The sequence below is a fragment of the Rhinatrema bivittatum genome, chromosome 1 (assembly GCF_901001135.1).
Source record: "Rhinatrema bivittatum chromosome 1, aRhiBiv1.1, whole genome shotgun sequence".
Lineage (NCBI taxonomy): Eukaryota > Metazoa > Chordata > Amphibia > Gymnophiona > Rhinatrematidae > Rhinatrema > Rhinatrema bivittatum.
The window spans coordinates 320,166,893-320,182,143 of record NC_042615.1 but is presented as its reverse complement, the minus strand read 5'-3'; the positions used below and the strand labels follow the sequence as shown (position 1 = coordinate 320,182,143).

Here is a 15,251-nt window from a genome sequence, read left to right as displayed (position 1 = left end):
GCTTAATCTGCGTGCGCCAGCGGGATGCTGGCGTGCCATCACCCGACCCGGGGGCTGGTCCGGAGGCCTCGCCCCCGGGCTGGCGCCACACCCCCAGACATGCCCCTCCCCGCCCCTTTTACGAAGCCCCAGGACTCACGCACGTCCCGGGGCTGTGCGCACACCGGCGGCCTATGCAAAATAGGCGCGCCGGCGCGCGCAGGGCACTCGCACGCCGGCGCGCCTATTTTGCCGGCCGGATTTACGTGCACAGGGCTTTTAAAATCCGGCCCATTGTTGTTAATACTATCAGAATTGAGCCAAAAAAACCCTCCTAATGCAAATTTCACATTTTTCCTTCATAACCAAGATGTAGAGTACATCCTAGACCAGGGCTTCCCAAACCTGTTCTGGTGACCCCACAGCCAGTCAAGATTTCAGGATATTCACAATGAATATGCATGAGATAAATTTACATATACCGAGTCTCCATTGTATGCAAATTTATCGCATGCATATTCATTATGGTATCCTGAAAACCTGAGTGGTATGGGGTCCCCAGGACAGGTTTGGGAAGCCCTGTCCTAGACAAAGTGTGCGCAAACTGAGCTGCATCCGTTTCCAGCCATAAAATTGGTTGGGCCCCAAACCCCTCCCTCAGTCTGGTTACATTTCTCTATGTAAATAACCTGATTTCCAGGCATGGTGTTAATTCTCTTTTCAATTAATCAGCTCTTGAACCAGTTGCCAAACAATGAAACAACCACACTCTCAAACTTTGGGGCAAACACATACAAAGATTTTATATTATCCCAGGACAAGCAGGATGCTAGTCCTCACATAGGGCTCCGTCCAGTGACGTCACCCATATCTCGGAAAACTTTCTGTCAAAGTTTCTAGAAACTTTTGAGTGGCACACTGAGCCCACTGAGAATGCCCAGCATGCCATGATCCCTCGAGCCACAGGGGTCTCCCTTCATATAGCAATAAGCATTAGCAAAAATAAAATAATGAAACGTATCGGACCCAACTCTGTGGGGTGGCGGGTGGGTTTGGTGGGGACTACATCCTGCTGTTCTGGGATAACACCTATTAGAAGGTAAGCAATTTTGCTCTATCCCAGGACAAGCAGGATGCTAGTCCTCACATATGGGTGATTAGCAAGCTACAGGCTGAATCATTTTGTAGTGGACCAACAGTAAATAACTTGTGCAATGGGCACAACATTTAGAGTGCTGTTGGAAAAAATTGAGGCAGCCTAAAATCACCACAGGTTGGATGCAGAAGGAGTTGGGATTATGCTGGAAACTAGTTCTTTAAGACAGATTGTCCATAGGCTGAATCTTGTCGTCCTTCTTTGTCCAAATAGTAATGAGCTGCAAAGGTTTGAAGAGAACTCCATGCTGCAGATTTACATATGTCAGCTATTGGCACTGAACGATAGTGTGCTACTGAGGTTAACATTGCTCTTACTGAGTGCGCCTTTACTCGCCCTTGGAGAGAAAGGCCTGCTTTTCATAGCAGAACTCTATACAATCTGCTAGCCAGTTGGAGAGAGTTTGATTGCCCACTGCTTTACCCAGTTCGTTCTTATCAAAAGAAACAAAAAGTTGAGTGGATTTCCTATGGACTGCATTGCGATATAGGTAATATGCAAGTGCACGTTTACAGTCCAAGATGTGTAAAACCCTCTTACCCTGGTGAGAGTGAGGTCTTGGGAAGAATGTGAGCAAGACTATTGATTGATTCAAGTGGAATTCCGTGACTACCTTGGGAAGGAGTATCACTCGGTCATTAAGAATTTTGTGTAGGGTGAGTATGTGACAAGTGCTTGTAACTCACTAACCCTTCTAGCAGATGTAATAGCTATTAAGAATATAGCTTTCCATGTCAGAAATTTAATATCGCAGGAATCCATGGGTTCAAAAGGAGAACTTATGAGTCTTGTTAGTATTACATTAAGGACCCATTCTGTGACAGGTGGCCTTATTGGGGGTTTAAGGTGAATTAAACCCCCTCATAAATCTACTGACAAGGGGTTGCACTGATATTGGTGCATCCCCTATTGTATGATGATTTGCTGAGATAGCACTTAGATGTCCCCTTACTGACGAGGTCTGAAGACCAGAGTCTGAAAGGTGCCAGAGATAGTCTAACAAAGATGTTTTGAGGCAGGAAAAGGGGTCAGTACTTTTCTGAGGACACCACGTGGTGAATCTTTTCCACTTTGAACTGTAGTTTTTTCGTGTGGAAGGTTTACGTGAAGCTACAAGCACTTGAGACCCATTAGTTGAAAGATTGAGTGGTTGCAGGATCAAGCTTTCAACATCCAGGCTTTTAGAGATATTACAAGGTAAGCAATTTTGCTTTCTCACAAGACAAGCAGGATGGTAGTCCTCACATATGGGTGACATCAGGATGGATCCCTCATGGAACACTTTGTCAAAGTTTGTAGAACTTTGACTTGGCACACTGAGAATGCCCAGTATGCCACCTAACCCTGAATCCAGCAGGGCTCCCCCTTCAGTCTCTTTTTTTCTACGCAGCAGTAGCCACACGGTTTGAGGAGCTCTCTCAACTATTCCTGACAGGATTTTTCCTCAAGGAATTTTTTCAAAAAATTTATCAAAATTCACCAAATCCGGTGTCCCCCTTTTGACTATCGATACCCGCAGACGTAAGGTAAGGCTATACCTCATTTTCGTGGTCGGTTACCAGCAGTTCTCCCTTTTTAGGCCTGACTGCCACCGGCCTCATCGAGGTTACATTTTTTTCAAACTCAGTGGCTAAGGGTTTTAGGCAGTGCCCCGACTGTCTGCGGACTATGTCAATTATGGACCTGCATCAGGTATGTGTCCTGGTGCTTAGGGGTTACACATGACATCGCGACCTGTACCAATTGCACCCAAATGATGCCCAAGGGCTGCCGGGCTCGCTTAGAAAAAATGGAGTTTTTGTTTCAAAATAAGCAGCCTACCTCTTCTAAATCATCAGCGTCATCGACTCGTCACCATCAACGCCTCTGCACCGACTGGCCTCCGGCGATTCCTGGCCACTTACTGCTCTGCTGAAGAAATCCACCTCGACGTCCTAGGTGTCTGACCAGCTCGAGCACCGAGAAAAGCATCGACATCGGAAGGCTTCGTCTGCCGATCCAGCTAAGGCATCGGTGGAGCCACCAAAGATGAGCTGCCATCCTCCTCCAAGCAAGGGTCACCGAGGCATTCCCCCACCTCCAGTGGGGCCGAGAGCCTAGATTCTGGAAAGGAATATGACGAGTGAGGTAATCAAATTTGCCCCATCTCAAGAAAGATATAGTTGCGATGGTGAAGGTACAGAGAAGGGTGACCAAAATGATAAAGGGGATGAACTGCTCCCCTATGAGGAAACTCTAAAGAAGTTAGGGCTGTTCAGCCATCTCTTCTCCAAGCTGATGTTGTGCTGAAGGTGGACCCTTGGCCTGGTGCAGGATTAGTACGACCCTCTGGTCGGACTCAGAGAGCGCCTGCCACCAGGAGGCGGAACACACAAGGAGACAGAGGCTAGTTGGAGCTTCACCAATAACAGTCCGGGGTTTCCACAGGCTGAGCCCTTGGTTATCCGGACCGCCTGGACTTAGGTGGGCCTCCAGTGGTCTCCCAGAGAGGTATCGGAGAGGTGTGCCCACCATGAGCAAGGGTGCGTGGTTGATACAGAGTGAGTAGACTAAACCAGAAGCTCTGGAGACCTCGGGAAGGCAACAGTTCAGAGAGGTCCTCCGGATGAGACAGGCAGCGCCTGCAGATCTAGCCACGTGGAAGCCACAGTTATTATCCAAGTACGTAGGCCCAATGTCACCGGGGGCCAGAAGAGAGTGCCCGAGTGAAGTGCAAGGGTCAAAGCCAGAATTTCAGTCCAAGAGAGGTCAGCCAAAGCAGGGGTCAATACCAGAGTCAGTCCGCGCATGGTCATGGCATCTGAGGGTCGGTTCCAGGCGGAAGGCAGAAGAATGGTCAGGCAGGCAGTGGTCAGTTCCAGGCAGCAGGCAGAGGTCAGTACCAAGAAGTCAGTCCGGATAGGTACTACCTGGCAGGAGACACTGGAACATGAAGGCAAACTCTCTACACCAACTGTGTCGACCCGATTGCCAAGGCAGGGAATCAGGGGTTTGAGCCCTGTCTTATATATGGAAGGCTGATGACGTCATCGGGGCGCGCCTCCCGGAGGTTTCCCACGCTGGGCCCTTTAAATATAGTGAGGTCGGCTGCGCGTGCCTAGGGGCAGGGCCGAGCTGGCCGAGGACGCGGAGCCCCGACAGGAGCTCCACTGTGAGGCCTGTAAGGACAGAGACGCTGAGGGAGGCCGCAGTGAGCAGGGATGCCGGGGTTTAGCGGCAGCGGGTAAGCCTGTGCTAGTGGACGGCAATGCCAGGTGAGCAGGTCAGGTTGTGGCAACCACGTGGCCAGGACACAACAGCTGAGGGGGGGATTTGATAAAGGTCTTTAAAATCATGAGAGATCCAGAATGGGTAAATGTGAATCGGTTATGGACTCTTTTGGATAATAGGACTAGGAGGCACTCCATGAAGTTAGCATGTAGCACATTTAAAACTAATCGAAGAAAATTCTTTTTCACTCAGCGCAAAATTAAACTCTGGAATTTGTTGCCAGAAGATGTGGTTAATGCAGATAGTGTAGCTGGGTTTAAAAAAGGTTTGGATAAGTTCTTGGAGGAGAAGTCCATTACCTGCTATTAATCAAGTTGATTTAGAAAATAGCATCTGCTATTACTATAATTAGTAGCATGGGTATACTTAGTTTTTGAGTACTTGCCAGGTACTTGTAGCCTGGATTAGCCACTGTTGGAAACAGGATGCTGGGCTTGATGGACCCTTGGTCTGACCCAGTATGGCAGTTTATGTTATGTTAAGACACCCTCATGTCACTGGTACACAAGGGCTTGGAATGTGGAAAACATGAGGTCCGTGTGACCTACAATGTTTTTGAAATGAGATTGAGATTCTCTGCAGCGGGAATCTGTGCCCTCAGACTGGCATAAATGTGGTCCTCGGATCTCAGACCAGAGGTGCACTAACGACTTGCTGATGTGCCGTGCACTGGAGAGAATCTCTTCAGAGAGAGAGTGAAAGATGCTGTGGCCCAACTCTGGGACCATCATGAAGCCTTCCAACAATTCTCCACTACTATCCCTGACCTGTTCTCATCCACGAGGCCGTCAAGAGCGGGGTTTAAGAAGTCTTTCTTTTTCCAAAGGAAGTACTATCCTCCGCCTCATTGATCCCATACACATCAGAGCTCCCGTGGCCGTTCCTGGCAGCAGAGAACTCCCAAGGCCCAGCCGAGCTCCTCAGTCAACATCAAGGATGGGGTTTTGACTGGGCAGAAGGGAGCAGAAGCCAGTTGCCTGTATCTCAGACGATGGGGGGGGCAGGCTGTGGTTGTTTGCAAACCAGTAGCCCAGTGTAACCTCGGATCAGTGGGTTTTGTCCATCGTCCACAAGGGTACCAATTAAATCTATCAATAGCGCATCAGGAGGTGCTGCAGACTGAGCTCTCCTCCCTCTTAATGGTCTGCGGTCGAGCCCGTACCAACAAGTCAAAGAGGATGGGGATTCTACATCAGGTACTTCCTGTTTCCAAGGAAAACAGGAGGACTCCATACCATCCTAAACCTGAGGGCCTTGCTCAAGTTTCTAAACAAAGAAACGTTTGATGGTTTCCCTGGGCACCTTGATCCCCCCCCCCCCCCCCCCTGCAAAAAGGGGACTGACTCCCTCAACCTGAAGAATGCATACACCCATATTGAGATCTTCCCTGGTCCCAGGAAGTATCTCCGATTTGTGGTGGGAAATAGCACTTCCAGTACCGGGTATTGCCGTTAGAGTTTGTGTCCTCCCCACAAGTCTTCACAAAATACCTGGCTGTGGTGGTAGTGCACCTCCGCAGACTTGGGAGTGCATGTTTTCCCGTATCTGGACGATTGGCCTGTCAAGAGCAGGTCTCTGGCAGGGGCTATCTGGTCCATGCACTTGACCGTTCAGGTGTTGGAGTCACTAGGGTTCATTCTCAACTACCCAAAGTCCCATCTTAGTCCGAGACCTCAATTGGATGTGATCGGAGCAGTGCTTGACACAGCTCAAACCAGGGCCTTTCTGCCATTCCAGAGGGCCGTTGCTTTGGCAACCATTGCGAAAGAGGTGCAACAGAACCAGCAGGTCTTAGCTTGGCACATGTTGAGGCTGTTAGGTCACATGGCCACGACAGTCCCTGTCACTCCCTTGGCATGATTACACATTCGCAGAACCCAGTGGACCCTGAGGTCGCAGTGGCGCCAAGCCACTCAGATCTTCCAGGATTGCATCTGAGTCATCCCATCTTTCCAGGACTCTTTGTCCTGGTGGCAGGTTCTATCCATTCTGGAACGGGGAATTTCCTTTCAGAGTCTCTCTACTCAAATTGTGCTTACCACGAATGCATCTACCCTGTGATGACGTGCTCATGTAGATGGGTCGGCACATAGGGACTGTGGTTCATTCAGGAATATTCTTGTCAAAGCAACTTCCTGGAGCTTCGGTGATCAGTTACACACTTTGGGCTTTCAGAGATTGGCTGTCCAACACAATTGTCCTGATCGAGACAGACAACTAAGTAGCCAGGTAGTATGTCAACAAGCAGGGAGGCGTGGAATCGTGCCTCCTGTGTCAAGAAGCGGTCCAGATCTGGTTCTAGGCACTGGCCCATGGGATGGTGCTCAGGGCCATGTACCTGTCTGGAATGGAGAGTGTAATAGCGGACAGGCCGAGTCGAGCCTTCAGACCACATGAGTGGTCCCTGGACCCAGGGGGGTAGCAAATCGGATTTTCCCCCTCTGGGAGATCCCAGTCATAGATCTGTTTGCACCTATGCAGTCTTGCTCCTTCTCTACTACTTTCTTATCTTCCCCTCCCCAGTCCTCCCCTTTCCTCCCCTCACTCCCTTCTCTTGCAACATCCAGGTTCGTGATATGAGCAAAATAACCCCATCTGGATACCCTAATCCAGGAAGAGACTCTTGGTATCTGTTATAATGATTGTTTCATTCTACATCTCCAAAGTGTCTATCCTTAAGGGATGATGGCCATCCTTATCTGGCTTTCCCTGGCAGCCCTGAAGAATCCACAGCTCAGTACTACCAATACCTTCTTCCCTGTGGCCTGCACTGCTCTCCACAGTGGCTGAAAACTCCTTATGACTGTGCTGCCTTTCTCCCTGTCTTTAGCCCAAGTGGCTTCACCAAGCAGCACCGATGCCAGCAATGCATATTATTGCCAGTCAGTGGTGGCCTTGCCCTGGCATGCCCTGTTCATACCACTCTGACATGCTGCTACTTGCATTTCTGACTTCAAATATCTTGGCTAGTAGTAGGGATGAAATGTGCTCATGCCACTGCAGCACTAGATCAAGCTCCTTCTGTCATCACTGCTGCAGGCCAGATGTTATTCATCAAAGGGCCATAGCTTGTTTAAGGAAATTAAAATAATCAGTAATTATGCGGGCCCCTGTAAGAATAAGCTTTTTTTCCTAGTTTCAATTAATTTAATCTCTTTAAGTGAGGGGAGATGCAACTAATTTTCCTGAGGATTGTAAGTTTTTCGAAGGAACATAAATATAAAGGCGATCTGTTAGATATTTTGGAGCTAATCCATGCAAAGATTTAAAAACTAAACTAATAATCTTAAAATCTATCTTAAAAGAAATAGGCACCTAATATAAAGATTTTAAGACAGGAGTACTATGATCCCTAGCTTTCAATCCTCAAAGCATGCGTGCGCCAGTATGTATCTGAAGTTTTGTCAGACCTGAATACATAGCATTTCACTAATCTAACCGAATAGTAACAGTGGCATAAATGTGGGTAGCCAAATTTTCCTGTGAGAAATAAGGGTGTAAATTCCTGATCTCAGCGCTGTACAAAGCAAGAATGTACAACTCTGGAAATTTGATCATGAAACGTTAGTTCTAAATGTAAGAAAACTACTAGAAAATGGCCGATTGCCACTAAAGAAAAAGGTTTTTGCCCATTGGCACTGGGTCAGGCTTTTTCCTCTATTTTCAGGGCAGTCTGTAGCCAGGGATTCCCTAAGTGTAAGGACAGCCTCCCTGAGAAAGCGGAGTTGTTTACCTATATAGGTGTTCTCTGAGGATTGCAGGATGTCAGTCCTCACAAAACTTGTCTATCTCCCCTTAAAGTTGGTTTCTCCAAAATTAAGGTAAGTGTTTACTGAAGGGACCCAATGTGGCATGCTGCACATGCCCAGTAGTGCATGCTCAAAGTTTCTAGAAACTTTGAAATCAAATTTCTGTGCTGGGCTCCATCTGGTGATGTCCTCCACATATAAAGACTTACATTCTGCTTTTCTCAATGAACACCTGTTTCGGGTAAGCAATTCTGCTGCAGCAATTGAAAATTCTATATCCAGCTAACCCTGGACAAGAGATCTCAGTTCAGATAGTATAATTCAGTTCTCCAGATGTCTGTTCACTCTAATAGTTCAGGATCCGGGGCAGAGAGATAAACCTCTAGGCCCTTTTTGTATTATTTAGATCTTAAACTGCCCCTTTAGTCCCATGTAAACAGCATAGATAATCTCAGAGCAGGTAGATAGGAGCAATAATCATGCTGGAAGCTGGATGGTTTCCAACTCAATTTTACTGATGGTTGTTAAGATGGAATGAAACTTTCTTTACTGTTCATTAATGGTTAGAGTCTGATTGATTTGCAATCAGAGTTCTTAATGAATTTGTGACCACCTGCTTCCAGCAATAATGTCCGATTTGATAAGCCAATTACTTTAATAATTTATCTCCTTCTCTAGTCCAATTAAGGAATTTAGTTATAGTTGCTTCTTCCCATTGTGAAATAGTTAAAAATTGGATCTACATTACTTAACAATGAAAAGTCCCAGTTCTCATAACTCTCCAGTAGTCTTCCCTATTTCTCCTCTTCCTGGCAGTTACTGAATTGCACTTCATCTTCCTCTCAACACAAATGTCTCTCCTCTGGGTCAATAGTGAAATACTCATGAATAATACTCCCAAACCCCTTCTCTTTGGGCTGTGGATGCAAATTCCTCCCTGATGACACAGCTGTCTATATAGAGTATTTTATATAGGACCTTTCTGTGGATTCCAATTCCTCCCAAATAAGGAAAAGTTCCTTCTATGTTATCAGACTGGGAATGTCTATGCAGCTATTACAGACATATTGTCAGTTAAAACTTTTTGGTTTTATGTGAGTTGTAAGTGGAAGTTGAATTTTGTGAAACACATTAATTTTATTGTATTTGTTGTTTACTCCATAAAAAAAAGTTTGGAACTGATCTAAAACATTACCAGTCCTTTGGTTTTTTTTTTTTTGTGTGTCTTTTTGTATTTTTACTAGGAGCTGAAAGAAGTACTTCAAGAGCATGATTGGTCTTTTCATGAGGCACTAGAGGCTCTGAAGTTGTTTGCAGAAGATGGAGGTAAACACATTTGCAACATACTAATATCCTAGAATTATAGATCTATTAATTTATACAAGCATTTTAATAAATGTGGCTACAGTTCTGATTTTCTAGAGAAATGCTACTACTTCCTAACCTATAAAGCTTATTCCTTGTTACGATTTATTCAGGTGTTTTTTTTTTTTAGTAATTTATGTATAATTATTACTACTGGGATTTTACCACGTGCAATAGTTTGTCTAATGCACATAATTTGTTGTGGGGGACCAATAAGTTTAAATATTTGCAATGACTTGCCCAGGCCAGGAAGCAATGGCATTGGTCTGAAGAGTGTAGGAATCCCTTAAGAGATTACTTCAAAAAGGTGGAATAGGACAGTGTGGGCCCACACTTTCCAGAAGAGGGAAGGCAGCAACAGTGTTGGGCCTAAAGAGGAGGGATGGGCAATGTCAGCCTGCATGGGCTCAAATGTGCAGACTAGAAGGCACCTGCTGCCATTTTATTTTCTTGCATGGACAAGGACATAGAGCAGGAAAGCAACAGAGAGCTGAGTGTCGAGCCTCAGTGAGGTGAGAAGAGAGTGGGTCAATAGGAGTAGATCAAGCCTGTGGGGGAAGAAGTAATGGAGGGGGAGAGCTGGAGGGGTTAAGTCTCAGGAGGAAGGGAAGTGAATAAAGTGGATAAGCTGAGCGAGGGGAGGTGGGAAGAGGGGGTCAAGCCTGGGGAGAGGGTCGGGAAGAGAGCATGGTGGGGGGGGAGGGTCATACCTGGAGAGGAGGATGAGGAAGAGTGCAAAATGGCAATCGAGCCTGAGAAGGTGGGGGGAAGAAGAGCTAGCTGAGATCTATTCTGGAGAAGGGGAAATCTGATTAAATGTTTCAAGTCTGGGGAGGAGGGGCCAGGCTTAAAATACTTTTACATTACTCTTGGGGGAATTCTGCTTCTTTGAGAAATTTAAAAAGCAATACACATGTCATAAGTGTCTTGCCGACCAAGGCTTTTGAGAATTGATAAAATATATGCTGTTGAATTCTAAATAGGTTTTACCTGTGTTAAGTGCACTTAATGCAATAAATGGTCTTCTGAAAATTGCTACAATAGTATGTTACATTTACATTTTGTTTTGAAAATTACCCTGATCCAGCATTCAATCTGTTGCTTGCTCTAACTGCACTTATCGACTCATTCTGCTAAGAAGTGAATAAGCTGCTGGAAGAGGAGATTAAGAGTGACTTGGGTGGGGGGGGGGGGGGCGGGGTGGAAGGTTAGGCAACATTAAGGCTCAGGGGAAGTGACTGAAGCCAACATGGGTCACTGGGGATAGAAGTGTACTTTACAGCATGATTGGAACATTTATTTTTTTTATTTATAAAATATTATTATACCGCATAAATCAAATATGTTGTACTATGCGGTTAACAGGCAAACATATCAAATATATCTAAATAAAACAACTTAAAAACTTAAAACAAGCACAGATATAATAAAAGCACAAAATAAGATGATAAGTATCTAATTTTCTCAGGTTCTGTGTATCTCAACTGTAGCAATGAACATTAACAAATGCTTCAGTAAATAAAGCTTCCTCTGCACTCAGGCAGGCCAATCCACAGAAATGGGTTATGCACCTCTACCAGCAGATGGAGACGAAAGTAAAACGGACTCTGACATCACCCTAGCCCTACCCTGAAATCAGCCTGCCAGTATTCTCTGTCTCCAGCAGATGGTGGACATGCAGCTCCCTTCTGAGGCTTACTTCTACTTTAAAAAAAAAAAAATAAATAAAAATAAAAATAGATTTTCTGAGGTGATACTACTTTTGGTCCTTCCCTCAGTTGAGCATTTTAAGCCTGTGAGCCGGACAAGCGTAGACAAGCAGTTTGTGTACAAGGTGGTGAAGGCTTGTGCCCTCTTCTCCTCATAGCCAGTGACCTGATTGTGCTCTCAGCCAGAAAAGGCTGAGCTCAGGTAAAAAAAAAAAAAAAAAAGTAGGGACGTTTGTTCCCCTTCCTCTCTTTTTCTTACTGGGTCGTCTTCTCTTATCATTGGTAGCTCTGCTTCTTTAACCCCTTTCCCTCTCAGTGTAGAGCAGAGGTGGCTCGGGTCGGTGAATCAAGCAGCCTTTGGCTAGGCCCCGCTCCTCAGCTTGGTCCTGTCAGCTGTGTGGTATGCCTTGGTGGCGATTTTCCCGTGCGCAGGCGTATGCGCACAGTCTCGCCGCCTTGCGATGTTCTGACATAAGCATGCACATGTGCACTTATGGCCATGGTCTATATGTGTGTATTTGTTCACGGTATTTTGTGCGTGTATGACCGCGGCCTAGTTTTGGGCATGTATTTGTGCATGTACTCCCAGACATTGGTAGTGGGCACACAGGAGGCAGTCTAGAGGCCAGTGCAGAAAGACTATGGCGCTGGGGACAAAATGGTCTAAGTGCCTGGCTATCTGTGAAGCTTGCCATATAAGGGCAATCTAGCCATCATTTTCTCTTTGCTTGTGTCAGCACTGCTTGGATGCTCAAGGTGATTTAGCCACTTCGGATTTTGCCAGTGTTGGACCATCCCCTCGAGAGTTGGGGAGTGAGGCAGAAAGTGAACAGCAGATGGGTTCTCTTCTCTCCCCACCCTAGTCCTGATGACCTAGACATCTCTAACAGAAGGGTTGGAGAGTGTCTGATTTGAGCCTATGGGCCCCTGTTTGGCTCTCTCCTTTTCCTGGGTGGAACTTTTCCAGGGTTTGCAGGCTTTTCTGTAGGGGTGCCTAGTGGAAGCAAAGCAACATACTAAGAAGGGTTTGCATGCTTGGGGCTCCCATTTGTCAGCCACTATGGGCAAGTGCTGCAGGGAGGCTGTCCCTGGTGATGTTCCGGGGTATGTGGATCATGATACCTCGAATGACTCTGATAGGGTCTTGGGTTTATCCTCTTTGGAAGAAGGAAAAATTCCACCTGATCTGGAACTGCATTGAACTTTACTCCATTTTTTTTTCACAAAGATGAGTTGCCAAGTGTGGTGATTCAGACCCTGTAGGCACTCGGTGTGGACGGGGGTGACGCTGCGGGCTTGCAAAAGAAAGATCACATATTAGTCACTTATGCAAGGCGTTCTGTTTCTTTCGCCTTCTTGATTCAGTTCAAGAGTTGATTGACCTTGAATGGAGCACTCTGGAGGCATATTTTATAGGGCAGCGTGCTTTAGCGGGTTTGTACCCCTTGGATCCAAAGCTATTGGATCAGTTGTGATTCCCAAAGAGGGATGCCTTGGTATGTGCTGCTACGAAGCAAACTACTATTCCAGTGGAAGGAGGGGCAGCTCTAAATGATGCTCAGAATAGGAGGATTGAGGCTATCCTTAAGCAAGCTTTTGAGGCCATGGCAATGAATCTGCAGATTGCTTCTTGCTGCTGCCTGTTGGCTTGGCCTGGTTTGCATCTCATGAGAGAGACACAAGATGCAGGGTCTGTTTGGTGATGGAACTGGGTGCCACATTCTTAGCCGATGCGGGCTGTGACTTGGTGTGGACGGCTGCTAGGTTATGGCTGCAGAATTGGTCGGCAAACACTGTTGCCAAATCCAATCTCACAAGCATTGAGTTGGAAAAAATGGCAAATAGCTGGGGGAATCCAAGATTCCTTGTTTACCATAAGACAAGATAGTCATTGTGTCCTTTTGGGGTGATGGGCAACTCTAGAAATTCCTGACAACTTCGTTCTTACGGGGCGGGGGGGGGGGGCATCTCTGAATGGTCTTATCCCTATGGAAGATCTCAATTCTTTTGGCCTAGAAAGCCTCGTAAGGATACGGGCTCTGGGACCGGAGCACCTCGATCTTCACAATGAAGGTGTGTTGGCTAACTTACTGGGACAGCAGATAAGCAGTCGTCTATTTCTCTCTTATCCAGATTATGATGGAGCAGTGGGTTCTGAACATAGTGAGGGATGGCTATGCTCTGGAATTTGGTCAAATTCCTCCAAATACTTTTATGGTCTCTCCATGCAGCTCTCTACAGAAAAGAGTGGCAGTAGAGGCTATGTTAAGGAGGCTGTTGGTTTTGAAGGCTGTAATTCCTGCTCCCAGATCACATTTAAATATGGGGCACTAATCCATTTATTTTGTTGTTTCCAAGAGGAGGAGGGGGTCTTTTCAGGCCATCTTGGATCTCAAAGGTGTCAATCGATATTTGCATGTGACTCGTTTCCAAATGGAAACTCTGTTCCATAATAATGCCAGTGCAAACAGGAATTTCTCAAGTCTCTCGACCTGACAGAGGCATATCGCCATATTCCCATTTTCCAGGAACATAGTTTCCTACACTTAGCCGTTCTGGGACATCATTATTAATTTCAGGCTCTGCCTTTCAGGCTGGCGACTGCCTCCAGGACTTTCTCCAAGGTCATGGTGGTGGTAGCGACAGCTCTGTGCAGGGTGGGCATTCTAGTCCATCCGTATCTGGATGAGTGGTTGATTCGGGCCAAAAGTGCAGAAGAGAGAGTTGCTTGGCTTCTCACAAGGTGATCTCCTTGCTTCATTAGCTAGGCTGGGAGGTGACCTTGGACAGGAACAGTTTAACAGCTGACTTTATCTCTGTGCAATTCACTACAAAGCAGGGCAGAGTGTTTCTGCAAGAGTGTCGCATTCACAAGTTAATTTCTCAGGTTCAGGCCATGAAAAGGACAATTCGCCCAGCGGTGTGCCATCGACCCCAAGACTTCTCTACAAGTCTTGGGGTCGATGGCAACCATGTTGGACATGGTCCCCTGGGTGAAGGCGCACGTGGCCCCTTCAGCACATGTTGCTGCCCCAGTGGAATCCACAGTCACAGGAGTACACAGTGAGGATCCACTTGCTATTAGAGGTGAGCATCTAGTTGCAGTGGTGGTTACAAGTGGATCATCTCAGGAAGGGGTTTTCCTTGGAGACACCAGAATGGTTGGTGATTACAACAGATGCGAGCCTTCTGGAATGGGGGGCTCACTGTCGAGAGTTGATGACGCAAGGCCACTGGAGTGCCGAGGAGTGGCATTGAACCATCAATTGGTTAGAGGTGCATACAGTTTGTCTAGCATGCTTATAGTTCGCCAAGCGACTGGAAGTTTGAATGGTGAGGATAATGTCCTCCATCAATCATCAAGGCAGAAACAGAAGCCAATAGGTGTCAGTGAAGGTAGATGCATTCATGGTGTGGGCAGAACAGTACCTCCAGGACATATCCACCTCCCACATTGCCAGGAAGGACAATGTTTGGGCCGACTTCCTCAGCAGACAAGACTTAGACCCAGGAGAGTGGGAGTTAGTGGATGAAACTTTTCAACTCGTGGCACGCTGGGGTCGCCTGTATCTGGATTTGCTGGCAACCTCTGGCATCGCGAAGGTCTTCAGTCGCAGAAGGGATCTAAGGGTGCTAGGCATTGATGCTCTCATTCAGGTCTGGCCGCCAAGTGTGCTGTTGAATGCTTTCCATCCTTGGCTGATGATGATAGGCAGGCTCATTCGAAAGATTGCGAGTCAGACCAAAACTGTAATTCTGATAGCTCCAGATTGGCCCCGAAGGCCAAGGAAATCTGATCTTTAGAGACTCCTGGTGGCCAGTCCTCTCAGATTGCCTTTTAGGAAAGATCTATTTCATCAGGGGCCCATTCTTCATGATGGTCTGTGTTGATTTTGTCTTAGGGTTTGGCCCTTGAGAGAGGGCTTGGTTGCTGGAGTGTGGGTATTCTTCTGCGGTGATTTCCAGTTTGTTCCGGGCTAGGACATTTTCTACATCTCTAGCTTATGTTATAGTTTGGAGAAT

At 46.6% G+C, this 15,251-nt stretch overlaps 1 protein-coding gene across 1 annotated transcript in view; it reads left to right on the top strand.

The window, feature by feature from the left end:
- The window catches only part of SMARCAD1 (SWI/SNF-related, matrix-associated actin-dependent regulator of chromatin, subfamily a, containing DEAD/H box 1), a 470,565-nt gene that overhangs the window by 153,509 nt on the left and 301,805 nt on the right, over positions 1–15,251 (top strand). Inside the window, exon 8 of the mRNA XM_029597690.1 lies at positions 9,399–9,480. Within this exon, the coding sequence (XP_029453550.1) occupies positions 9,399–9,480 (82 nt within the window). The remainder of the gene's footprint in view (positions 1–9,398; positions 9,481–15,251) is intronic.